The sequence below is a fragment of the Microcebus murinus genome, chromosome 14, assembly GCF_040939455.1.
Source record: "Microcebus murinus isolate Inina chromosome 14, M.murinus_Inina_mat1.0, whole genome shotgun sequence".
Taxonomy (NCBI): domain Eukaryota; kingdom Metazoa; phylum Chordata; class Mammalia; order Primates; family Cheirogaleidae; genus Microcebus; species Microcebus murinus.
Genome location: NC_134117.1, coordinates 28,165,081 through 28,190,666, shown reverse-complemented (window position 1 = coordinate 28,190,666; position 25,586 = coordinate 28,165,081). Strand labels below are relative to the sequence as shown.

The window sequence follows — 25,586 nt, the reverse complement described above, 5'->3', positions numbered from 1 at the left end:
GGCTTCTGGCTTCCTGGCAGGGAATTGTGGGACGAGGGCTTAGGTCTCACTGGAGACTCCTTTGGTGTCAAGACCCCGGGAACCAGCCTTCCACCTGGCCAGAGGGACACTGGGTTGTGGCATTTCTCCAGCCAATGCCCCTGGGGCCTATAGGCCTTGTCCCTGACTCTGGGGACACCCAGCTCTGGCCTGCCCCAGTGGCCACAAGTCAAGGGGGCTACAAATTTTTAACTAGACACATTGATCATTAACGGAGGTTGGAAGGAGTCCACACCCCGTCTCACTCAGGGGCACAGACCCACAGGGCCTTGGGCCTGCTGCAGAGATGATGGGCCCCAGAGTCTGGTCCTCTGTGAGGCAGGGGCTGAGCAAGGGCCTGGCGCGGAATGTGAGGGGCCTGGCCTCAGGGGAGGGGAAGAAGGTGGACATCTCGGGCATCTACCCCCCTCTGACCACCCCTTTCACTGCCACCGCAGAGGTGGACTATGGGAAACTGGAAGAGAATCTGCACAAACTGGGCACCCTCCCCTTCCGAGGTAAGTAGGGCCTGTCCACTGTGGGCGCCATGGAGATGTGAGTGGCCCTGTGCTCTCCGGCCAGCGACCATGGGAGGGTACACAGGCTTTGCAAGTTGCTGGGGATAGTCTAGTACTCGGTGGGTCATTTTATCACAGGAGAGAAACAGGACCACTGGTCTGGAGTCAGGGGACAGCAGGAAGCTTCCTACTGGCCTATGACCTTGGACTGAACCTCACTCGCCTCAGTTTCCCCAGTTGTGAACTAATTGCTGCCTTAGCTCCCAGCGCTGCTGTGGGACCAAACTGGATAATGGGTGTGAAATGGGGGTCGGCCAGGCACTGGGTGCAGATGTGAGGGTGTCGGCTGGTCTCAGTTCCCTCAAGCCTTGTTCCCATACTCTCTGGACCAGGCCTTCCTTGACAAGATTAATTCTCCATTTTGGCTCTTCTGACATGGGTCCCCGCCTTTACACATGTGTCTCCCTGTCTCTGAGGTCAGGTACCAGATCATACTTGTGACGCTCCACATGCAACACAGCCATGGATGCAATGAATGAAGGAAGAAGGAAAGGGCACATTCCACCTGCCCTGCCCTGCCCACCCTCATCCGTCACCATGGCATTTCCCCGAGGTAGTACTCTCAATAGCACCATCTCATAGATGGGGATCCAGGGCTCAGAGGGACACAGTCATTGCCAGGGTCACTCGGCTAATACCTGGCTGAGCTGAGATTTGCCATTTCACTCCATTCCTTACTCTCATTACACCCACCTGAGTTGCTAAACCACACAGTGTTTCAACACAGGTCTTCACTAGCTTTGGGATTGGTGTGGATCTGCCCAAGGCAGTGCAGTGTACACCCTGGACTCTGGTTTCAAATCAAAGCTCTGCCACTGATTTGTTATGGGATAATGTCTCAAAACCTCAGTTTCCCCCTCTGACACATGAGAGTGAAATGCCCATATCGGGGTGGTTGGGAGAAAAATCTGAAAGAATGTGAATGAAGCATGCTGTGAAGTATAGAGTGGTATACACTTGAAGGTATTGACTCTAATGACGATAATTATTATAATTATTATTATTTTTTTTTTTTTTTTGGAGACAGAGTCTTACTTTGTTGCCCAGGCTAGAGTGAGTGCCATGGCATTAGCTTTGCTCACAGCAAGCTCAAACTCCTGGGCCCAAGTGATCCTCCTGCCTCAGCCTCTCCTGAGTAGCTGGGACTACAGGCATGCGCCACCATGGCTGGCTAATTTTTTCTCTCTCTATATATATTTTTTTTAGTTGGCCAATTAATTTCTTTCTATTTATAGTAGAGACAGGGTCTCACTGTTTCTCAGGCTGGTTTCGAACTCCTGACCTTGAACAATCCGCCTGCCTCAGCCTCCCAGAGTGCTAGGATTACAGGCGTGAGCCACTGTGCCCAGTGACGATAATTATTAAAATGAGTATGATTGACACTGTGACAAAGCCACTTTGTGATAGTGACCACGGGTCCAAGGGTCTACTCAGTGCTGAGGGGATGTGCTCCTTCCCTGGGGGACAGTGAATGCCCCATGGATGCCTGTATTGAACAGGGACACAAAGTAAGTAATCCTTTGCTGTAGCTTGGCTCATGGGTTGGGCTTAGGCCTGTTTCTCTTGAAGCAAAGTGAGAAGAAGCTCCTTGAACGTCAGTGTCAGAGTTCAAGGACTCTCTTGTTCAGGGTAGGGAGGGTAGACTTTGCATCTGGTGCCTGCCTGCCACGCAGAGAATCCAGAGACCCTCAGACTCCTCTCTGGACCCTCCCTTCTGTGCCAGCTACCCATGCCTGCAGAGGGATGGGGATGCCCAGTGCACGCTTTGCTGGACTTGGCCAGATGTGCCCATGAGTCTGTCTCCCTTGCAACCCACACAGGCTCCTGCTCCCATCTGATTGCTCACCCACACACCAGAGAGGCAGTGGCCATGGTAGAAAGAGCCTGGCATCTGGCGGTAGATGACGTGGGCAAAACTCAGCCAGTTCTGCCAGTCACAGTGACCTTGGGGAAAATATTTAACCTCTTTAATCCGGGTTCCTCATTTTAGAGTAGGAACTGAGTCTCCAGGCTTCTGGCCACAGGGTCAGCATGTTCCTCCCAAGTTCAAACATGGGGCACTGGCACCAAGACCACAGCCAGAGGGTCCTGCCACTGCACCCAGGACACAGCTAAAATGCCCAGGAAGGAAGCAGCCAACGACTTTAGCTTTTCTATTTATTTATTTTTTATATATTTTAGTTGGCCAATTAATTTATTTCTATTTTTTAGTAGAGACGTGGTCTCACTCTTGCCCAGGCTGGTTTCAAACTCCTGACCTTGAGCGACCCACCCACCGCCCACCTCAGCCTCCCAGAGTACTAGGATTATAGGCGTGAGCCACTGTGCCAGCCTGACTTTAGCTTTTATATCTGTGTTTCTTTTGCCCTCTCCTGGCCCCAGGGATAGACTTTGTAGCCCAACACTCAGAAGCAGGGGTGAGAAAAAACACTCTTCACGTTGCAAGGGCCCCCTGCAATGAGATAAAGCATCCTCTAGAAGAGGTGGGAACCTGCCCTGAATGAATTGGTGAACAGTTAAAGATTCTTCTGGAAGGCTTCAGCTGAAACTGTGCAACTCTTTTTTTTTTTTTAATCTTTATTTTTATTTTTTTGGTACTGCTAATTTGTAGGGATTATGTGAATAAAGAGTTTTCTTTTTAAATAAAAGTTATAATCAGTGACAGGAGGGAGGGGTTGTTGCAGAAGGGCCATGTGGCCCTGAACTCACATCCATAAACAACCTCCAAGATGGACTTTGGATTGTTATTTCCAAATGACGTTAGTGGACAACACAGAGATAGATACTACAGCAGGACTGCAGGGATGAGGTTCCCAGTGAAACTTTAAGCTGTGTCTTCTTCCTTCAGTATGTAGAATGGATGATGGCTTCTTGTGATAAGATATAATATTTTTTGTGTACATTAAGACCATGACTCTGGGTGTTTCTGCTCTAGAGACTTCTGCTTCTCAGTCCAGACCTGCATAACCTTTTTCTGGTAGTCATCAATTCTGATCAGTGTTACATAGAGGTTCTGGGTCTCAGAACCTTTCCCAGTGTTTTGGATGGCTTTTAGTCATTTGATTATGATGTTTCTTGAAAAAAATTAACAAAAATGAGATTGATATAGTTACTGGCCCTAGCTCAGCAAAACTGTCCTCAGTTTCTTTCAATTCTCATCTTATCCCTGGTTAAGTAGAGAGATATGGGAAGGAAGCTTACTTAACAAGACCTTATATAAATATATAAATATAAATGTATATAAATATATTAAAAAATCTACAACTATCAAATTTTTATTAACTCTTCACAGTTTTTTAGTGTTACAGTAGTGTTGCTTATTATTATTTTAATATAATAAAAACTGAAGGCCAGGTGAGGTGGCTCATGCCTATAATCCTAGCACTCTGGGAGGCCGATGCAGGAGGATTACTCAAGGTCAGGAGTTCCAGACCAGCCTGAGCAAGAGCAAGACCCCATCTCTACTAAAAATAGAAAGAAATTAATTGGCCAACTAAAAATATATAGAAATAATTAGCCAGGCATAGTGGCGCATGCCTGTAATCCCAGTTACTTGGGAGGCTGAGGCAGGAGGATTGCTTGAGCCCAGGAGTTTGAGGTTGCTGTGAACTAGGCTGATGCCATGGCACTCTAGCCCAGGCAACAGAGCAAGACCCTGTCTCAAAAAAAAAAAAAAAAAAAAAAAAGTTAAATGTGCCTATTTGTAATAAAAATTACCTTAGGGGACAAAATACATCTTTTTTTTTAGTATATTGATATGTGTAAGACACATGGAAGATAGTTAATACAAATATAAAAAAGACAGTGTCCTTGCCTTCAAAGCACTTACAATCCAGAATAAGAGACAAAATAATCATATCAAAGATAGAACAATTCAGATGCGTGGATTTTCAAAGAAAATAAAAGAGAATGAAATAAATACTAAACAGATATATAAACATGCTGTAGAAGCAAAAAGGAAAGCATAATTAATTTTAACAAGAGTAATAAAGAAGGCTTTATAAAAAAAACCATGACTCTGTTAAAGAAAATATTTTATTTAAAAGATCATAATTTCATTGATTCTGAATTTCTAAAAGAAAAAAAAATCCAAAAAAAAAAAATAGATCACAATTTTTACGACCCTATTTTGGCATTCCCTTATGTTTTTTAATGTGCTAGAAACCTCCTGGGGAATAAAAATGCAGTGGCCCAGGCCTGTTTCTACCTAGAGGCCCTGGGTTTTACTTGGGCTCTCAGTATCTGCACCTACAGGAAGCCACCAGGCCAGGAGTCCACCCACTCACAACCTGAACCATACCCATTTCCCAAGGGGTGAATTCTTCGTTTGCAGATACATCACTAAGGCAAGAGGTAGCAGCCCCATCATGGAATGGCCCTAGGGATCTGAACCCAGTGACATATCCTGTCCTATCCACTCTGCCTTCTCAGCCCATTGCTTGTCTTCCCCAATTGTGACATCATGTTATTCCAGAATGAGCTCCCTCCTAGGCCCTTTTCCTTCTGGACTCTGCCCTGTAATGGGGCTGGGGACTGCAAGTGGGGAGGGAATATGCCAAGCTGGCAGCAGAGATGTACCCTAGATAGAGGGAGACACCAGGCTCGTGTAGCCAGGAATGGATGCCAGCCCAGCCAAGGGGGTCCTTCTGCCATGGCCAGCCTGACACGGTACCCTCTGCCCTCTTGGGGAAGAAGAGAAACCAAAGACTGGAAGATAAGAAGGAATAAGTTGCAGAATGGGTTACAAGCAGAAGGCAGAGGGACTCAGAATTGAAGAAGCTGCCTTTTTACTGACTTTGGGGACAGCTGTCAGGGTGGGAGATAGGACCTAGGCCTCAGGCAATGCCTGCCAGGCTAGACATAAGGGATGCTGTGGCATCTCCCCACCCCACCCCCAACTGCCTTCCTCACAATGGGGTTCATTGCTGAGGCGGTAGGGGCATTATAGAGGGCTGTAGTAGGGGGCCTGCCTGCCAGAAACCCTTGGGGAGCCTGCCCTTTCAAGCATGAGCCACACCACCTGGGCTCCCCCACTCCCAGTGTGCTCTTAGCTCTGCGTGCCTGGCGTAGGGTCCTGGAGAACTTCTTGGAGCTCATCCAGCAACCATCATGCAAGGTGGTGCTGGGGGCCGCCCTTATACTAGGAGGTGGAGGCCTCATGCTGTGGGTTCAGAGAAAGAGAAGGAAGGCAATCCTTCAAACTGCAAAAAATAAGGGTGAGTCACCGGAATGCCACAAAGCGGAGAATGAGAACTGGATCAAATCTCACTTTAGCCGCCTTTCCGAAGAGAAGCTGGTCCCCAATGGTGCCAGCACCAGCCACAACCCTCCCCAGCCCGAAAGTGGGGGCGGAGAGGCCAGCACCACCGTTCACATGGAGACCGTCACCACCAGGCAAGGAGAAGTGGGCACTGCTCTGCGCCGGGAATCTTTCACCAGCAAGCAAAAGGTCCCTGGGTCCACGGTGATCAAAGAGACCCACAAGGAGTCTGGAAAATCCTCGTCCTCAGATGAGGCCACGTGGGCTGCCGTGGCTGCCTGCACCAAGGAGATCGACACCAAGGGACGGCAACTGGCTAACTCCATGTTGCAGCGGGCCACGGCTTGCAAGAAGTCAGGCCACCTGCAGTCCAGGGACATCAACCAGGAGGAGTTGAAGGCCCTCGAGGAGGTGGAGATGAAGCTGAAAGGGAGTTTCCTCAACAAGCGGGAAAACACCATAGCTGGTGCCAACCACATACACACTTTCTATGGCCACGGTCACCATGGCCACCAGAGCCACCAGGGTCACTATGGCCACCAGAGTCACCAGGGTCACCCAGGCCAACCGAGCCACCAGGGTCACCCAGGCCAACCGAGCCACCAGGGTCATCCAGGCCAGCCGAGCCAACAGTGTCATCCTGGCCAATCGAGCCACCAGGGTCACCCAGTTTACCTGAGCCACCAGGGTCACCCAAGCCACTCCAGCCACCAGAGGCACAGCCTGCCCAACCGCAGCCACCTATGACTCCTTTGAAGCCACCTAACCATGGATGGAGATGCCCCTTCCCCCAGCAGGGCTGGCCCCGTACACAGGCCTGTTTCTCTCCTATGTGGCAATCTATGTGGCCCAGGGTGAGATGCTGCTGCCGAAGCCCCTTCACCCTCAGGCCCCCCATGGGGATGATGGCCCCTTGGACTCCACGAGTGGCGTCTGTCACAGAGGATGGCCCCTGGTGGAAGGAGGGCTGGGAGGAAGCAAAGCAGCTGACACACCCCCTGAGGCCCCTGAGGCCCCACTGAGAGAAGACAGACGAGGCAGACCCCAGGAGCAGCCGAGAGGCCCGCACTGACGCTGATGCCTGCGGCGGAGCCAATAAAGCCTTGCGTGCCCCTCACTCAGCGTCCAGGACTCTGTGGGCAGCGGGAGGCCTGGGCGGGGATGGAGGGAGAGGGCTCCTTCTCCACAGGACTGTGCATGGGGGCCTTGGCCCTCGGACTGATTTAGGATTCCATAAAATGGCCTACCAGGTCTCAGGGTGGGGAAGGGATATCTCCAGGCCTCAGCACCCCCCACCCTGCTATTGCCAGGGACAGGGGGAAGCAGCCAGGTGTCAGGGGAGATGGGGAAGAAACAGGCTTCCAGAGGAAAGTAAGCAAGCCAGGTGGGACTTAGCGCCCTGGTCCTCCTGGTGCCATCCTCACTCACCCTGTTTCTTCTCAAGCCATGGGGCACCCCACACTGCAATTCTCTCTCCCTGCCCGCGGGATCCACGTTAGTACCTCCCTACACCTACGTACGTCCACAGCCATGGAGACGGCGTAGCACTCTCTTCTCCTTTATGTCATTATTGGGGGCTGTGACTGTGCCTGCAGCTGCTGCTACTGGCACTACTAATACTACTAGCAGCTGCCTCTTTTTTGAGGGTTGTTTTTTTTTTTTTTTTGAGTTTTTAGTATATGCCTTGGTTTGTGTTAAGTGTTAAGTCACAAGGAAGGTATTATCCTAGCTTTACAAATGAAGCAGCTGAGGTTCAGAGATATAATTTGCCTGAGATGACATGGATAGCAAGCAATGTTGGTGGGATTGGATCCCAGCCCTGCCTGACTTGGAAGTCCGCACCCCTAGTCCCTGCCTCCCCGTCCTCTTCCCACCACCCCCAGATGGCTCCACCTCTCCCGTGCTCTCCCCTGACTGCTTCCACATGTCCTGACACTTTCTCTGCCCTCCTGCAAGCCTGGGATTCTCCTGGCCTCCTCTTCCTGGGTGCCAAGAAGCCTTTTCCGGAGCTTGTCAGGCAGTTAAAGGGAAGGCAGCTGCCTCCCCCAGTCAGTGACAGGGCACTAACTCTAAGTGATTCTTTGAAATTTCTTAACGTTTGGATTTATTATGGATTTCCTGGTGGTTCCCAACCTGCGCGCCTCAAACCCCAGGGGCCCAGAATCAATGCAAAGGATGGATAAATCCATAAACACCTTAAATGTTGTCAGATGCTTTAATAGAGCACACTTGGGCTCATGTGAATTTTTTGACATTCCTAATCAGTGACTTTATAGATATATATTTGCATATTTGAAATATTAAAATAATTTATAATAAAAATTTTAATTGGGAAAACTGGAGTCAATCACACTAGAAAATGTAGGAGGTTGCTAAATTAGATAAAAACCAAGAAAGTGGTGAGGTTTGGTTTCTGAAAGCGATTGTTAAAATGCACGGAAATATCTGGAAGACCTTAAATCCCTTGCTAAAAGCTCATATGAAACTTCAGGTCAGCCAATTACAACTTTGGAAACTTAACTTTAAAAAAAGTCTCAAACTGGCAAAATTCAAATGAAGCCTTTAGCTAATGGTATCATACTAATGTTAATTCTCTGGACCATCGGACTGTAGGTGGTAAGACACCATCATTGGTGGAGGCTGGTGAGGGATGTATAGAAATTCCCTGTATTATTTTTGCCACTTTTCTATTTTTTTATTATTTATTTTTTGGGGGGGCAACAATAGTCTACCAATTTGCCACTTTTCTATAAGTCTAAAAGTAAGTCAAAATTTAAAGTTAAAAAATATTTTCAGACAATTTAGTTGTGAGCTGTAAGCAAAATGGCCTCTAGGCAGCCAACTCCAATATATACTCTTGGTAAGAACTTTCTTTTGTCTTTGAGATAGGGTCTCACTCTGTCACTCAAGCTGGAGTGTAGTGGTGTCATGATAGCTCACTGTAACCTCAAACTCCTGAGCTCCAGTGATCCTCCTGCCTCAGCCTCTCAAGTATCTGGGACTACAGGCGTGCACCACTGTGCCCGGCTAATTTTTCTATTTTTTTGTACAGACAGCCTTGCTCTTGCTCAGGCTGGTCTCAAACTCCTGACCCCCAAGCGATCCACCTTGGGCTCCCAAAGTGCTAGGGCTACAGGCATGAGCCACTATGCCTGGCCTTCTTTCTTATTTTATAGGAGAGGCCAGATTGAGAAATTTTGCCTCATCACACAGATGGCGTCAGGGGCAGGAATCGAAGGGTTCTGGGGACCTCGGTGCGTGTGAGTAGGCAACAGGAAGTACAAGGGACAGGTGATGGAAGTGCAGGGCAGAGAGGTCCCGTAGAGGGATTCCAGGAAGACTTCTCAGAGGAGGTGGCAATGATGATGGAGCAAGAGGGCATAACAGTGACTGAGGATACTCCTTATATGACTCCTTTTGGCCACAGTAAATCACCATGTGATCGTGCGTCCCCAGCCCCAAACACCCGCTCTTCTCCCAGGCCCCCCGGCTCCCAGGACAGCAAGTGTAACAGTTGGGGGGGGCGTGCAGGAGGAGTAGCTTCCAAAATGAGAGTCGTCTTACAGCTGGAGGGGCCTCAGAGGACGCCTCCTGATTCTAGGCTTGAGCACTTTCTCCTGCCCCTATAAGAATGATAGCTGATATTTACTGAGCACCAGGTTCTGATCTAAGTGCTCATTTAAACTTCAAACCGACTCTTTGAAAAAGGTGCTAATATTATCCCCATTTTTCTGTTGAGGAAGCTGAGGTTTGGTCAAGCCGTTTTCTCACAATCTCCTAGCTGGCGAGGGAGCCACACCGGGGGTTAGTCTCCCGCTTCTCTGACTTGAGAGCAGGTGGGTCTGGCCATGCCACTGTGCTGCCTTCCTGCCTCTCTGCCGCTCCCTGTCCTCACTCCCTGCTCTGCCGGGGCCCTGGCCTTTTCCTGCCTCTGGCCCCCATCTACACTAGCGGAGGCACACGGGCCTGCCGCTGGCCCTCTAGCCAGGGGGAAGGAGGGGACTGCGTTCACAGATTTCCTAGATCTTTCGGTACATCTGGTTATCCAAGAACACCCTGATAAGGCAGGATTGAAATGGTTTCCTCGTCAGCCCATAGAAAAGGGAACGCTGACTCAGAGATGTGACATGACTTGCTCAATAGCCAGAAGTGACTTTTGAGCCTAGTGCTCCCTGACAGCACCACGCTCCTGCTTCCCCAGCTGGGCACGTCTTCCTCCTGGGAGTCAGGCCGGGTCCGCTGCCCCCCTTAAGACAGGAGGGACGGCTGTGCCACGGGAGCCTTGAGCGTGGGGGCCTGCTTCTGCCGCCCGGAGCGCGAGCCCCAGCTGTCCTGCTGTTCAGGCCAGCTCCAACCAGGGGGCATGGGGTTCTCTGGAACTGACCACCAGGATGGAGGGTACCTTTGGAGGAAGTGACTGTGGCTCAGTGGGCGACCACAGGGAGAAGCTGCCCCAGCCCAGGGTGGCAGGCAGGGGTGGGGAGGAAGGTGTCTTTGGCATTTGAATAGAGGAACAGCAAGAGCTTGGTCTCTAAATCCTTCCTTAGTCAAGGGGTGCTGGTGCGGCTTTGGCCAGACTTGGGTCCCATCCAGGGGTGTCAGCCTTTATGAATGGGCCTGACCCACCGGGAAAGTGCTGGGGCCTCACATAGCAGGACACAAGGAGGTTCCCGCCTTCACTTCTAGCCTGACACGGAGCCTCAATCCTCTGGGAGCAGTCCAACAGGAGCCAAAAGCCATTTGCCTCAAGATGTTCCCTGCAATGTTACCAAAGCAAGGTGGGGGAAAGCTACAGTAAGAGACACCCTGGCAACCCACTCAGTGGAATATAATGTGCAGCAAACAGCATGAAAAAGACTTGTGGTGTGCAGTCCAGTCTACATCACACTGTGTCCCCTGAAGGATGACTCACAGGAACAATTTCTCTTGGTCCCAGTGCCAGGAAACTCTGTGTTTCTCAGGACACTTGCTTGGCTTTTATCTTTGGGGCTCTACATGTCTGTTCGCTTACCATGTTTCCCTTTTAGCTTGGACTGTAGGGAAGCTCCAACTCCAACTGATGGCCTGTCTCTCACACTGTATGGCAGGGCTTTTGGATACCAATACTGCTTGCGGCTTTATTTTCTTGTCCTTCTCCCCAATGTCCTTCTATTATTACAATGAACAATCCTGTTGTATGCTGTATTCATAAACTAGTTCAATTTTTTTTTTTTTATGGAGTGGGGTGGAGAGGAGAAAGGAAAGAAGAGGAAAGAGGAAGCTAAATGAAAAAAAACTTGAGAGGAAAATGATTCTACTAACCATTCTCATCACTTTCAGATGAAGAGCACCAATCTTCTTGTACAAATAAAAGGATTGACACCTGTTAACTGGTATAGCTTACAGCTTCCTGGTTAGAAACCTCAAATCTACATGATTGATAAAAGAGGAAAATGCAAAATAAAACGACGAGATATCACTTTCACCCAGAAAATTGGCAAAAATTTGTCCTGACAATACCAAGAGGTGGCATGGGTGGCCACTGACAGTCACTTCTATGCTGCTGACGGGGCATACACTGACTGACTGCAGATGTGGCACACATGAAGCTGCACACAGCTATGACCCAGCAATCGCACACCTAAGTGTCTGGACTCTAGATCAACTCTTAGACATGTGCACAGAAGTCTTTTCAGAAAATGTTTGTCTCAGCACTGTTTGTAATAGCGAAAAGAAGGAAACATTCTAAATATTCTCAACAAGAGAATGAAAAGTAAAATACTATGCAGCAATTAAAGTGAATGAATCGGCCAGACGTGGTGGCTCACACCTGTAACCCTAGCACTCTGGGAGGCCGAGGCAAGAGGATCCCTTGAGGCCAGGAGCTCGAGACCAACCTGAGCAAGAGCAAGATCCTGTCTCTACAAAAAAATAGAAAAATTAGCCAGGTGTGGTGGTACATGCCTGTAGTCACATCTACTGAGGCAGGAGAATTGCTGAGCCCAGGAGTTTGAGGTTGCAGTGAGCTATGATGATGCCATTGCACTCTGCATGGGGCAACACAGCAAGACTCTGTCTCAAAAAAATAATAATAAAATAAAAATAAATAAACACAAATGAATGAGTCAGCGCTACATGTGCTGCTATGAACAAAGATTAAAACATAAACAAAAACAGCAAACCGCAGAAGGCTATAAGCTCAATTCCATTTCTACAAAGCTCAAAATTACAAAAACCATATTATATCTTGTTCATGGTACCATATGTACATCTTACGTGTATAAAGACACAAATGGGGACAGTAAACACCTGAGTCAGGACAGAGTCAAGGAAGAGGAGGGTGAAGGGGCAGGGCTGCCGTGGGGGCTGGGCGCATGGATGTGGATTATATTATTGCCTGTTCCATTCGGTACGGCTAAAACATTTCATTAAAGCAAAGAAAAACGATGCGAACACTGTCATTGCAGCTGGGTGGAAGCACCCTGCCTGCATCGGGACAGGATGGGGAGGAGCCGTGTGAAGGCTATGGTGCTGGGGAGTAGGCGCACCCTTGTCCTGGCTGGGCTGTGACCGGGCCTCTCTTGCAGGCTTCCTGGTCCAGGGCTCCACCGGCGAGTTCCCCTTCCTGACCAGCAGCGAGCGCCTGGAGGTGGTGAGCCGCGTGCGCCAGGCCATGCCCAAGGACAAGCTCCTGCTAGCCGGCTCCGGCTGCGAGTGTGAGGCCAGCATGCCTGGGCCCTGGGGGGTGGCTGGGTGCCCAATGTCCAGGCTCCTTGGCCCTGGGCTCGGGTTCTGTCTCCTTGTTCTGCCTCTTCTGGGACACACTGAGGCACCCTTGCTTGGCGTGGAGCCCTGGCCCAGGCCTCCTTCCGCCTGCCCTCACCTCCTCCTTCCTCCTGCAGCCACTCAAGCCACGGTAGAGATGACCGTTAGCATGGCCCAGGTCGGGGCTGATGCGGCCCTGGTGGTGACCCCCTGCTACTATCGTGGCCGCATGAGCAGTGCAGCCCTCATTCACCACTACACCAAGGTGGGTTCGAGGCCTGGGACCAAGAGGAGGTTCTGCCCAGGGAGAGGAGATGAGAGAAGCTAGGAGTGGAGTGGAGCCTACTTCACATGAATGGCAGCTCTAGGAGAAGGATGGCATGCCCTCATGTACACACTGTGTGACACTAGGAAGCTCACCTAACCACTCTGTCACTGTTTCCTAAAATGGGAGGAACAATGGCATCCATCTCTTAGGACTGTCATGAGCATTAAATGAGGTCAGGAACAGAAAGGGCTTGGGACTGTGCCTGGCATGTAGAAAGCACTCTATCCATATTACCCATTATTGTTGCTTACAATCAGGGCATGTCGCACCAGTGGCTTATGGCCATGGAGGTGGCCCTGCCCAGGTAGCCCTGCAGTGATGCAGGCCAGGCCTTGGGGCAGGCCTCCAGACCCAGCACCTGGGGAGGCTGCCTGCTCCCCTCTTCTCTGCACCCCCAGGTTGCTGACCTCTCCCCAATCCCTGTGGTGCTGTACAGTGTGCCAGCCAACACGGGGCTGGACCTGCCTGTGGATGCGGTGGTCACGCTCTCCCAGCACCCGAATATCGTGGGCATGAAGGACAGCGGTGGTGATGTGAGTGGCCACAGCTCCCGCTGGAGCATCCTCTCCTTTTCTGGGCCCTAGCACCTTTGCTACCAACTGCAGGACAGCTCTGAGATCCGTTTCAGTCCTGGGCTCCTGATTGGGGCCTCTCTGTCGTGTGGGCTCTCTGGGGCTTTGTCTGAACTTTGCGGCATGTTTGGGGGAAGTGGGCTGTTATTCTACACTTGCCCAGACTGGCGGCCAAGGCTCTGGGCCCAGCTCTTATGCCACATTTGCTGTTGCAGGTGACCAGGATTGGGCTGATTGTTCACAAGACCAAGAAGCAGGATTTCCAGGTGTTGGCTGGATCTGCTGGCTTCCTGTTGGCCAGCTATGCCTCAGGTAGGCCTCCTGCTACTCTCAAACTATCATGGGCAACCAAGATGCACCAGGCAGCTGGATCTGCTGGGAGAGACTGTGAGGGCTGAGGGTGGGGCTGTAGAGGGCAGTTTGCCAGGCTGCCTGCTCTGAAAGCTCAGAACCTGGTCACACTACTTGCTTGTCCGAATACTGGGTACTCATGAGTGACCTTGTAGGGTAGAGGAGGGTGGCCACGTACAACCCCTGGCCTGTAGGAAGGATGCCTACAGTTCTAAGTCCCAAGTACCATGCTTAGATGACAAATTTAGCTCCTCTAAGCTCGCCTTGTAAATCATTCTCTGAGGGCAGAGGCCTTGGGGCCCTCCCCTCTGGTTCAGGAGTCCGTTTTCCTCTCCCCCGTCCCAGCCAGAATGAACTGTCAGACCTGCAGGGTTGGGCCACAGATCTTCAGCTCCCCAATCAGATTCTGTTCCAGTCCAGGACCCTAGAAATGTCTTAGACTGCTCTTATCTGTTTCCAGTCAAGATCCTGGGGTTCTGATTGGATTTGAGCCCAGGAAGGGAGGGGAGGGTGAGGGAAGCATCTGCCCCTCCGGCTGAAGCCCCAGTGAGTGGATTTGAGTGACCTTCCCTGCACTGTAGGGGACAACGCTGGTTCCTGTTCCCTTTAGTCTCTGCAGATTTGGGCTCGTCATCCGTGTACATCTCCCTCTGTAGTGTCACCATGCAAGGAGGGGATCCGTTTCTGCCTCATCCCCGAGGGTGGGGTAGATGGAAAGAGCACAGGCTCTGGAGGCTGGGGGATCCGAGCCGGAATCTCTGCTCTGCCATTTATTCACTGAGTGCTGTGCAGCAAGGCACTCAGCCTCTCTGGGCCTGAGTTTCCACTCCAGAAAGCACAGGGGTATTGCGAGGATTAGAGAGCATCAGCTCCGGCTCTGCCACAGTGCCTGGAACATAGTAGAGTAGGCATTCTGTAAGTGGCGCTCTCTTAGCTTCGTCCACATTTCTTACTGTCTCTCCAGTCGTGAGGCCACTGTGCTTAGGGCCACTCCTAACAAGCCTTAGGATCCCACTTGCAGGCTTGCAGAAGTGGTAGGGCTTTCTGAGATCACAGCCAACCCATTTTCATTGCCCAGATGAGCACAAAGAGGCTAGAGAGGGTCTTGTCCAAGTTCATGCAGCCAATGGGAGGAAATGCCCAGTCTCCTGTGTCCAGAGCTCTTTCCACTGCCCCCTGCACACCCCCACTGCTGTCCCAGCTGCATTCACTGGGGGGAATAAGATTTCAGAAGAGCAAAGACTTCCCATCCACTCCACCCCCTTCCAGGACTGATGAGTCAGGGGGATGTTGGAGGTGCCAACCAGCAGGTGGGACTTTACTCTGAGAGGGGTGTGGGCAGAAACTGTCCTTGAGTTCTCCTTTAATGCTACCTGCCCCCTACAGATCAGCTCTGAGCAGCACTCTGTGGGCAGGACTCTATTTTGCATATGCAGGCAGCTTTTCGGTTTGAAAATGTGTACTCTGGACTCACAGAGCGCGCCTGTGACGTGGCCAACCAGTGGCACAGAAATCCATATCTTATGTCCGCAGAAGGAAGAGGAGCTGGGGACCAGGGTTTGGGATTCTCTGTGGGAAGAGGCCTGGCTGATGTTCTGCATCTTACTCTGGGGCAGGAGCTGTGGGGGGCATATGTGGCCTGGCCAATGTCCTTGGGGCTCAGCTGTGCCAGCTGGAGCGACTCTGCCTCACGGGGCAATGGGAAGATGCCCAGAAGCTGCAGCACCGCCTCATTGAGCCGAATGCCGCGGTGAGCCAATGGCAGCAGTGGGGGCGGGGGGTCTGTGTCCTCATTGGAGCAGGACCTAGGGCTGGCACTGGGTCCCCACTCAGCGGTTTCCATTTCAGAAAGTCCTTTTAGAGAACATACCACTGTGGGAATTCCTTATGCCTGTCCAGAAAATCCTGACTTTAGACAGGATTGAGCTCTATTGCTTCAATCTAAAGTTGAGCTCTATTGGTTCTCAAACTTAAGTGTTCATTAGAATTCCCTTAGGTGGCTAGTTAAAATTCTAATCCTTCAGGCACAAGAATATGCATTGAAACAAACATCCCGAGTGACTGTGACATAAGTAATCCTAGGATCCTACTTAAAGATGCTCTGCTTGGAGAGAGTGAACCAAGGGCCTTTATATATTTATTTATTTTTTTGAGACAGAGTCTCGCTTTGTTGCCCAGGCTAGAGTGAGTGCCGTGGCGTCAGCCTAGCTCACAGCAACCTCAAACTCCTGGGCTCAAGCAATCCTGCTGCCTCAGCCTCTCAAGTAGCTGGGACTACAGGCAAGCGCCACAATACCCAGCTAATTTTTTCTATATATATTAGTTGGCCAATTAATTTCTTTCTACTTATAGTATAGACAGGGTCTCACTCTTGCTCAGGCTGGTTTCGATCTACTGACCTCGAGCAATCCGCCCGCCTCATCCTCCCAGAGTGCTAGGATTATAGGCGTGAGCCACCGAGCCCGGCCTGCAGTGTTTTTTTGTTTTTGTTTTTTTGAGAGTCTCACTCTGTTGCCCTGGGTAGAGTATAGTGGCATCATTGTAGCTCACAACAACCTCAAACTTCCGAGCTCAAGTGATCCTCCTGCTTCAGTCTCTGAGTAGCTGGGATTATAGGTGTGTACCACCACGCCCAGCTAATTTTTCTATTTTTTGTAGAGATGGTGTCTCACTCTTGCTAATGCTTGTCTTGAACTCCTGACCTCGACCAATTATAGGCGTGAGCCACCTTGCCCAGCTAAAAGTTTTGAATTTTGATGAAGTCCAATGTATCAATATTTTCTTTTATGGATCGTGCTTTTAGCGTCAAGTCTAAGAGCTCTTTGTAAAGAGTCTTCAGAAGATCATGAAAATTTTCTATTTTTTCTTAGAAGTTTTACACTTTTACATTTTACAAGTCTATGACCCATTCTGAGTTAATTTTTGCATAGAGTGTGAGACTCAGGTCAAGATTTTTTTTGCCTATGGATATCTGCTTGCTCCAGCACCATGTGTTGAAAAGGCTATCTTTCCTCCATTGAACTACCTTTGCACCTTTGTCAAAATCAATGGGGCATATTTGTGTGGGTCTATTTCTGGGTTCTCTATTCTTTCCATTGATCTGTGTGTCTATCCCTCTGCAATACCACACAGACTTGACTGCTGTAGCTAAAGAGTCTTAAAATCAGGTAGACTGGCCAGGCATGGTGGCTCACGCCTGTAATCCTAGCACTCTGGGACCCCGTCTCTACTATAAATAGAAAGAAATTAATTGGCCAACTAATATATATAGAAAAAATTATCCAGGCATGGTGGCGCATGCCTGTAGTCCCAGCTACTCGGGAGGCTGACGCAGAAGGATCGCTTGAGCCCAGGAGTTTGAGGTTGCTGTGAGCTAGGCTGACACCACGGCACTCACTCTAGCCTGGGCAACAAAGCAAGACTCTGTCTCAAAAAATAAAATAGAATAAAATAAAATAAAATAAAATAAAATAAATAGGTAGACTGAGTACTCCCATTTTGTTCTTTTTTTTCCCTTCAAAATTGGTTTAGTCTAATTCCTTCCCTTTATATTCCTTCATATAAATTTCAGAATAATCTTGTCTTTACCTACAAAAAATCTTGCTGGGACTTTGATACGAACTGTGTTAAGGCCAGGCGAGGTGGCTCACACCTGTAATCCTAGCGCTCTGGGAGGCCGAGGCGGGTGGATTGCTCGAGGTCAGGAGATCGAAACCAGCCTGAGCAAGAGCGAGACCCCCGTCTCTACTATAAATAGAAAGAAATTAATTGCCCAACTAATATATATTGAAAAAATTAGCTGGGCATGGTGGCACATGCAGTAGTCCCAGCTACTCGGGAGGTTGAGGCAGTAGGATTGCTTGAGCCCAGGAGTTTGAGGTTGCTGTGAGCTAGGCTGACACCACGGCACTCACTCTAGCCTGGGCAACAAAGCGAGACTCTGTCTCAAAAAAAAAAAAAAAAAAGCATTGTGTTAAACCTGTGTACCAATCTGGGGACAGTTGACATCTTCACTATGTTGTTTACCAATTCTTAAACAAAATGTATCTATTTAATTAGATATTCTTTGATTTCTTCAGCATCTTGTAGTTTTCAGGAAACAAATCTTGTACGTGTTTTGAGCAATTTATACCTAAGTAGTTCATATTTTTTCAGTGATTGAAAATATTGGATTTTTAACTTCACTGTCCATGTGTTCATTGCTAGTATGTAAAAACACAATAGGTTTTTTGCATGTTTATCTCACAGCCTGTGATTTTGCTGAACTCACTTATTGGTTCTAGGAAATTTTTTTTGTAGATTCCTCACGATTTTCTATGTAGACAATCATATCATCTACAAATAAGCAATTTTCTTTATTCTATTCTGGTCTGTATGTCCTCCTATGCTATGTTAAATTTGAGTGGTGACAGCGGACATGCTTGCCTTGTTCCTAATCTTAAGGGAAAGCAGTCACCCTTTCACTATTAAGTATAATGTTAGCTCTAGGTTTTTGTAGATGGTTTATATCAAGTTGAGTAAATTCCCCTTGATTCCTAGTTTTCTTTATTTTCTTTTTTTATATAAAATTATTCTTCTATAATTTTTAAAAATTTTTAATCTTATTTTTTTTTCCTTTCTCTACAAAGTTACTTGTCTTGCCTTGAGAAGTTTTATGAGTTTTAAAAAATCATGTATGGGCCAGGCACGGTGGCTCACGCCTGTAATCCTAGCACTCTGGGAGGCCAAGGTGGGAGGATCGCTCCAGGTCAGGAGCTCAAGACCAGCCTGAGCAAGAGCGAGACCCTGTCTCTACTAAAAATAGAAATAAATTAATTGGCCAACTAAAAATATATAGAAAAAATTAGCCAGGCATGGTGGCGCATGCCTGTAGTCCTAGCTGCTTGGGAGGCTGAGGTAGGAGGATTGCCTGAGCCCAGCAGTTTGAGGTTGCTGTGAGCTAGGCAGACGACACGGCACTCTAGCCCGGGCAACAGAGTGAGACTGTCTCAAAAAAAAAAAAAAAAATCATTTATGGCTGTTGAATTTTGTCAAATACTTTTCTGCATTAATTGATATAATCATGTGACTTTTTCTCCAGCCTGTTAATGTGGTGGATTATATTGATTCATTTTCAAATCTTTGGCACAGATTTGCCTCCCCGGAATAGACCCCACTTAGTCACGGTATATAATTCTTTTGATATGTTGCTGCGTTCCATTTGCTAATATTTTGTTAAGGATTTCTGTGTCTATATTCATGAGGAATACTGGTTTGTAGTTTTCCTCTTTTTTTTTGTACAGCCTTCAGTTTTGTTATCAGGGTGATAATAGATTCATAGAATGAATCGGGAAGTGTTCCCTCCTGTTCTATTGTTTCTGGAAGAGACTGTGTAGAATTGGTATCCAGTACTCTTTAAACATTTTGTAGAATTCTCCAGTGAAACCACTGGGGCCTGGAAATTACTTTTCTGGGGAGTTTTTAAAAAAAATTACACGTCTTCACTAGGCCCTATACTAGGCCCCTACTGGCTGGAGGGGTAGGCGTACCTCCTTACTGCTCCCCTGGACCACGTGTGTCTCGTGGCTGGGGGGACCTCCTTAAGGGTGGGCTGTGGAAAGTCCTGACTCCCCTCCAGTAGTCCAGCTGTGACACCCTCCAGCTGGGAGTAGGGGGTGGCAGTTCAGGCTTCCTTATTCATCCTTTGCTGTCCTGGGTAGGGTTGGGACGAGTTTGCTCTGTGGTGTTTGGCTGGAATAGAGCAGTTATTTTCTAAAAGTTTTCCATCTTGCCAGGCTACCCCTTTCCTGGTCCTTTGGCTAGAAAGAACTGGGTTTGGGGGGGCTTTTATTGCCCATTGGCATTGCATGGCTGCTGGCCTTTTCAGCTCCAAGTCTGGGCCAGGGGACTCACCACTGTGATGTTTCTTGGGTCTCAAGGTCCTAAGATGCTCTTCCTTCTTCTCTCTGCCTTTCAGAGTCTTTTTTTCTTTTTTTTTTTTTTTTTTTTTTGAGACAGAGTCTCGCTTTGTTGCCCAGGCTAGAGTGAGTGCCATGGCGTCAGCCTACCTCACAGCAACCTCAAACTCCTGGGCTCAAGCAATCCTACTGCCTCAGCCTCCCGAATAGTGGGATTACAGGCATGCGCCACCATGCCTGGCTAATTTTTTCAATATATATTAGTTGGCCAATTAATTTCTTTCTATTTATAGTAGAGATGGGGTCTCGCTCTTGCTCAGGTTGGTTTCAAACTCCTGACCTCGAGCAATCCGCCTGCCTTGGCCTCCCAGAGTGCTAGGATTACAGGCGTGAGCCACCATGTCCGGCCTTTTCAGAGTCTTCTTATGTCTGTTTTTATACAATGTCCAGCGTTTTTTGTTGTACTTATTGGGAAGAGTAAGGATAAATACATCTACTCCATCTTCCTGAAAATGGAAGCTCTAAGTATTTTTCTTTTCTTTTTTTTATTTTTGAGACAGAGTCTCACTCTGTTGCCCTGGCTAGAGTGCTGTGTTATCAGCCTAGCTCACAGCAACTCAAACTCCTGGGCTCAAGCAATCCTGCTGCCTCAGCCTCCCAAGTAGCTGGGATTATGGGCATGCACCACCATGCCCGGCTAATTTTTTCTATATATATATATATATATATATATTTTTTTTATTTTAAAGGGCTGGAGAGCGCCCGCGGGTGGGTATCGAACCGCTCTGACTACACAGAGAAGTTGTTGAAATGCGATCGAAGAAACCGCTGAGCTAAGGCCAGCCCTTTTCTATATATTTTTAGTTGGCCAATTAATTTCTTATAGTAGAGACAGGGTCTTGCTCTTGCTCAGGCTGGTTTCGAACTCCTGACCTTGAGCAATCTGCCCGCCTCAGCCTCCAAGAGTGCTTTTTTTTTTTTTAAGGTTTATTCATTTATTTTCCTAATTTCAGCATATTACAGGGATACAAATGTTTTGGTTACATATATTGCCTTTGTCCCACCTAAGTCAGAGCTTCAAGTGTGTCCATCCCCCAGACGGTGTGCACTGCACCCATCAGGTGTGAATACACCCATCCCCTTCTCCCCCTCCCACCTGCCCGACACCCGATGTAAGTATTTTTCTAAATGGTGATTTTTTTTCCTCCTCAGAACATCAAAGCAGGTTAAAAAAAATTAGAAAAATCGTGAAAAGTAGGTATATTAGAACTTATGGCAGTATTTTAGGTTTAACTATTGTATGCATACCAAATTGTAATTTATTATAACTTTACTTTCCTGGCTTTAATGGAAAAAAAATTAACCATTAAAAAATAGCCGGACGCGGTGGCGCGCGCCTGTAGTCCCAGCTACTCGGGAGGCTGAGATGGGAGGATCGCTTGAGCCCAGGAGTTCTGGGCTGTAGTGCGCTATGCCGATCGGGTGTCCGCACTAAGTTCGGCATCAATATGGTGACCTCCCGGGAGCGGGGGACCACCAGGTTGCCTAAGGAGGGGTGAACTGGCCCAGGTCGGAAACGGAGCAGGTCAAAACTCCCGTGCTGATCAGTAGTGGGATCCCGCCTGTGAATAGCCACTGCACTCCAGCCTGGGCAACATAGCGAGACCCCGTCTCTTTAAAATAAATAAATAAATAAATAAATAAATAAACATGAGGACATGTATATAGGGGCACACATGATTACTTTCACCTTAGCCTATAATATGGCAGAGCACAGCTATGAGATTCTGTCTTTATTTAAAAGCTTGCTCATCATGGATTCTTTTTTGCATTTATTTTGATTTTTTTTAAATATTGCATTGAGGTCAGGTGTGATGTCTCATGCCCAGCACTTTGGGAGGCTGAGACATGAGGATCACTTGAGGCCAGGGGCATGAGACTGGCCTAGGCAATAGCAAGATCCCATCTCTACAAAAAATTAAAAAATTAGCTGAGCATGGGAGCACGTGCCTGTAGTCACAGCTACTCAGGAGGCTGAAGCAGGAGGATCATTTGAGCCCAGGAGTTGGAGGCTGCAGTGAGCTATGATGACGCCACTGCACTCTAGCCGAGGCAATAGAACAAGACCCTGTCTCAAAAAAAAAAAAAAAAAGCACTAAATACATGGAAATTTTGTCTTGATTGTTCAGTTTTTTGGCATTCTCGTGAGTTTTGCATCTGAGGTAAGTGCCTCATTAGCCTCACCATAATCTCAGGCTGAGCTAATCACTCACAACAGTGTTTTGTTTGGGTAAAGTGGTGGGTGGGCTCTCGATCTCCCTCAAGGGCAGATGATTAATGCAGATTTAGAGAAAGAACAGCAGGAGTCTCCCTGGATGTGAAGGTTCTCCAGGGATTGGATACTCAAACAGGCTGTAAGAAGTTGCAGAAAAGAGGGCCTTTCATCTGAGCCCAGCAGGGCACGGGCTGTCCTGTGAATACCAGACGTTCCACTGGGACCTCTGCTTTCCCACTCCCATCCACCTGTGAAAGAAGGTCCAGAACCTGCATGCCACTAGAACAGGAAAAGGAGGAGCTTTTAGGGTTCCTGGGGGACTGGTCTAATATTAGGGGTGTTTTTCTCATCTGGCCCTGTGACATCTCTATGGGGTAGGTGTTTCACAGATAGAGCAGCTTGGGCTGCCCCTGGGGAGGAGAGGATGCCTAGCTGCCACTCTAGCTCTGTGTCATCCCACATTCTCCCATCCACCCTTCATTCCGTGCCCTCTCCTGTGCCAGCTCTGGGCACACACTCAGGAATGCCTGGAACACCTTTCTGCTGCCTGGGCTGTACACTCAGACACCGCAGGGGTAGCTTGATGTCACTCTATTGCTCTGCCCTGGTTGAACACAATGTCCTTCCTCCCCCTTCCCACCACCCTGCCTCCTGCCCCCAGCTATATTTAGGACTTTCTGCAGTCTTTACCTCCAAAGTGTTCAACTCTTTCTCAGGGTCTAAACACAGGGCATGCCAGAGATCTTCAGAAACTCATGGTAGGAGCAAGCTTTTCTCTAGGTACCTCTCATTTCCATTCTCTCCCCTCTTCCCACCTACTCAGGTTTTAGGTAAAAAGGTCAGGCTGTAATATCACAGGGGGCTGGGCCTAGAGGAGGGTGGCTTACTACCCATTCCAGAAAAAAATGCCATGCTTGTAAAGCCTACTGTCCTCTAGCAGTGAGTAGTTATTGGTCAATCTTTCATCAATGGGGCCTGATCTTTACCCCTAACAACCTCTAATTATTTTCACCCATCATGAAGCCCACACTTCTAAGGTTTTAGCTGCCCTCCAAATAAAACTGTGTTAAGTAAGGATGACTTTCCTAGTTTTTAATTAGTCAAAGATTCATCTAACACTTCTGATCAACACGAAGTAACCAGCTGCTAAACCAAAAGCAAAGAAACTTGATGCCTCATTTATCCTGTAAAATTGTATACATGATTTTAAATTATGACAATAGCTTTAGGTCCCCCATTATAATGGAAAAGCCTTTAGAGATGATGTTGTTCAGCCCCCTCATTTTTCAGACAAGAGAACTTGCTTAGAGATAATAAGTAAATGATACACAATTATACAACAAAACTTCTTTGAGCCACAACACGTTGTTTTTCCTGTGGGAGCATTTAGAGTTTCCAGGGAGCTGGGCTGCAGACTGGTGAAGCTTTAGTGCCCAGATCCACAGCCTTGCTGCTTTCCCCCACCTCAGCTTGAGGACAGAATGCCATTCTCCTCCCTGCTGGGGTGGATTTTTCTCCCAGAACCAAAGGAGGCACTTCCCTTCCTTAGTCTGACATTTTTGCATTTTGCCCTTACTGACCTGCTTTTCTTTCTTTCTTTCTTTTTTTTTTTTTTTTGAGACAGAGTCTCGCTTTCTTGCCCAGGCTAGAGTGAGTGCCATGGCGTCAGCCTAGCTCACAGCAACCTCAAACTCCTGGGCTCAAGCGATCCTCCTGCCTCAGCCTCCCGAGTAGCTGGGACTACAGGCACAAGCCACCATGCCCGGCTGATTTTTATATTATATATATTAGTTGGCCAATTAATTTCTTTCTATTTTTATGGTAGAGACGGGGTCTCGCTCAGGCTGGTTTTGAACTCCTGACCTTGAGCAATCTGCCCGCCTTGGCCTCCCAGAGTGCTAACTGATCTGCTTTTCTATATCTGGATCCCCATCAACCCAGAGTGCAATGGATTTGGAAGCTACTTCGCTGGGGGAGGAGGGTGGGAACTGCAACTTTCTGGGTGTGTGCAAGGGATTTCCTGTCTAACACATCCCGCTTCTCAGGTGACCCGGCGCTTCGGGATCCCAGGGCTGAAGAAAACCATGGACTGGTTTGGCTACTATGGAGGCCCCTGCCGGTCCCCACTGCAGGAGCTGAGGCCCGCAGATGAGGAGGCACTGCGCGCAGATTTCACCAGCAATGGCTGGCTCTGAGAGCAAGCAGGGTCTATGTGGGCCTGAGCCCATCTCAGCCTCCTGCCTTGCACCTGCAGCCTAAAGAGGAGCGCGAGGGATTGGGGTAGAGGCTCCCTACTTCCACCCTCCAGGTAGCCTTCTGCAAGGCAAGCTCACGCACTTCTCCTATTCTCACAGCCCCATGACTTCTCACTTTTGTACCCTAAACTCTGTTTGTAGACACATTTACACTGGGAAGGAGCAACTTCTTACCTGCCTTTCCACTGTGGATGCTCTCCTGTGCCCTGAGGCACATGAAGGAGGATCCAGAGGGGAAGGGCAGAGGTGCAATTGCCACAGTAAGGGACTTTGTTTTACTGATGGGTGATTACTTAGACTTGGGGCTACAAACTGAGTCTGGTACAATGCAGCTGGAAGCCATGGCTGTGCCTAAGAACTCAAGTTCTGACTCCCTCCAGGGAAAGCAATAGGTTAGGAAATCTGATCAGGAAAGTGTCACTGGTCTTTGAAAGGTACCCCCAAGCTGCATTCCAGCCACAATGCCCTTTCTAAATCTACTTTCATTCATCCCATATTTGCCTCTATAGCCTTGATTCTAACCCTGAGTACATAGACAGCCCAGTGGCTTGTCATATTGGTAAATAATGACACCTGGTGGCTAAATGTTACATTCTCAACTATCTTGGCCAGCCTGGGTCTGAAACACTAGGGAAGGGGACTTGGCCTGAGACAAGGTTATCCTCTTGCCTATAGGCACTTGGCTTTTATATCTTTTATTATTATATATAAACACTTTTCCTTCGATACCATAGGCCTGTGTAAAAAATAAATAAAAAATCATCACTTTGTTACTATAATAAAGTTTAATAAGTAAAACTAATGTGGCTATGTACCGATGGACACTCCACTGCTACGCAGATCTTAGGTTTCCTGGCCAGATGTCAAGAACCTTCCTAGAGGCTGGGCGTGGTGGCTCACTCCTATAATCCTAGAACTCTGGGAGGCTGAGGTGGCTGGATCGCTCAAGATCAGGAGTTCGAAACCAACCTGAGCAAGAGCAAGACCCCATCTCTACTAAAAATAGAAAGAAATTAACTGGCCAACTAAAAATACATACAAAAAATTAGCTGGGCATGGTGGTACATGCCTGTAGTCCCACCTACTCAGGAGGCTGAGGCAGAAGGATTGCTTAAGCCCAGGAGTTTGAGGTTGCTGTGAGCCAGGCTGACACCACAGTACTCTAGCCCAGGCAACAGAGTGAAACTCTGCCTCCAAAAAAAAAAACCTTCCTAGAGGCAATTGAGCTCCTGTGGTCTGCCTTTTCCCAGCTCTGAGAGACACCCTAACAATACTGACCAAATAGGCATTAGATTAGTGCAGCCTGGG

At 48.4% G+C, this 25,586-nt stretch overlaps 2 protein-coding genes across 3 annotated transcripts; both read left to right on the top strand.

The window, feature by feature from the left end:
* Positions 1-25,080, top strand: HOGA1 (4-hydroxy-2-oxoglutarate aldolase 1). 2 transcript variants are annotated; one of them, XM_076009899.1, is made up of 7 exons: positions 1-536; positions 12,423-12,551; positions 12,738-12,865; positions 13,327-13,461; positions 13,716-13,812; positions 15,385-15,601; positions 24,069-24,199. In XM_076009899.1, exons 1-7 carry the CDS (start codon positions 326-328, stop codon positions 24,070-24,072), a joined length of 921 nt encoding a protein of 306 aa, XP_075866014.1. In that variant the 5' UTR covers positions 1-325; the 3' UTR covers positions 24,073-24,199. The 2 variants fall into 2 exon arrangements, with proteins under 2 accessions (XP_075866014.1, XP_012623104.1); XM_012767650.2 differs by having other exon boundaries at positions 3-536; positions 15,468-15,601; positions 24,069-25,080.
* C14H10orf62 (chromosome 14 C10orf62 homolog) lies at positions 5,530-6,973 on the top strand. Its single transcript, XM_012767694.3, has one exon. The coding sequence runs from the start codon at positions 5,755-5,757 to the stop codon at positions 6,601-6,603; it is 849 nt and encodes a 282-aa protein (XP_012623148.1). The 5' UTR covers positions 5,530-5,754; the 3' UTR covers positions 6,604-6,973.
* Positions 25,081-25,586: the final 506 nt, after the last annotated feature.

What these genes read in the sequence shown, in the direction of transcription:
- HOGA1 (XM_012767650.2), top strand. Translation starts at nt 326, where the DNA reads ATGATGGGCCCCAGAGTCTGGTCCTCTGTGAGGCAGGGGCTGAGCAAG. An exon ending in TCATTCACCACTACACCAAG is followed by an intron (nt 12,866 to 13,326) that starts GTGGGTTCGAGG and finishes CTGCACCCCCAG; the next exon opens with GTTGCTGACCTCTCCCCAAT. An exon ending in TCATTGAGCCGAATGCCGCG is followed by an intron (nt 15,602 to 24,068) that starts GTGAGCCAATGG and finishes CCCGCTTCTCAG; the next exon opens with GTGACCCGGCGCTTCGGGAT.
- C14H10orf62 (XM_012767694.3), top strand. Translation starts at nt 5,755, where the DNA reads ATGCTGTGGGTTCAGAGAAAGAGAAGGAAGGCAATCCTTCAAACTGCA.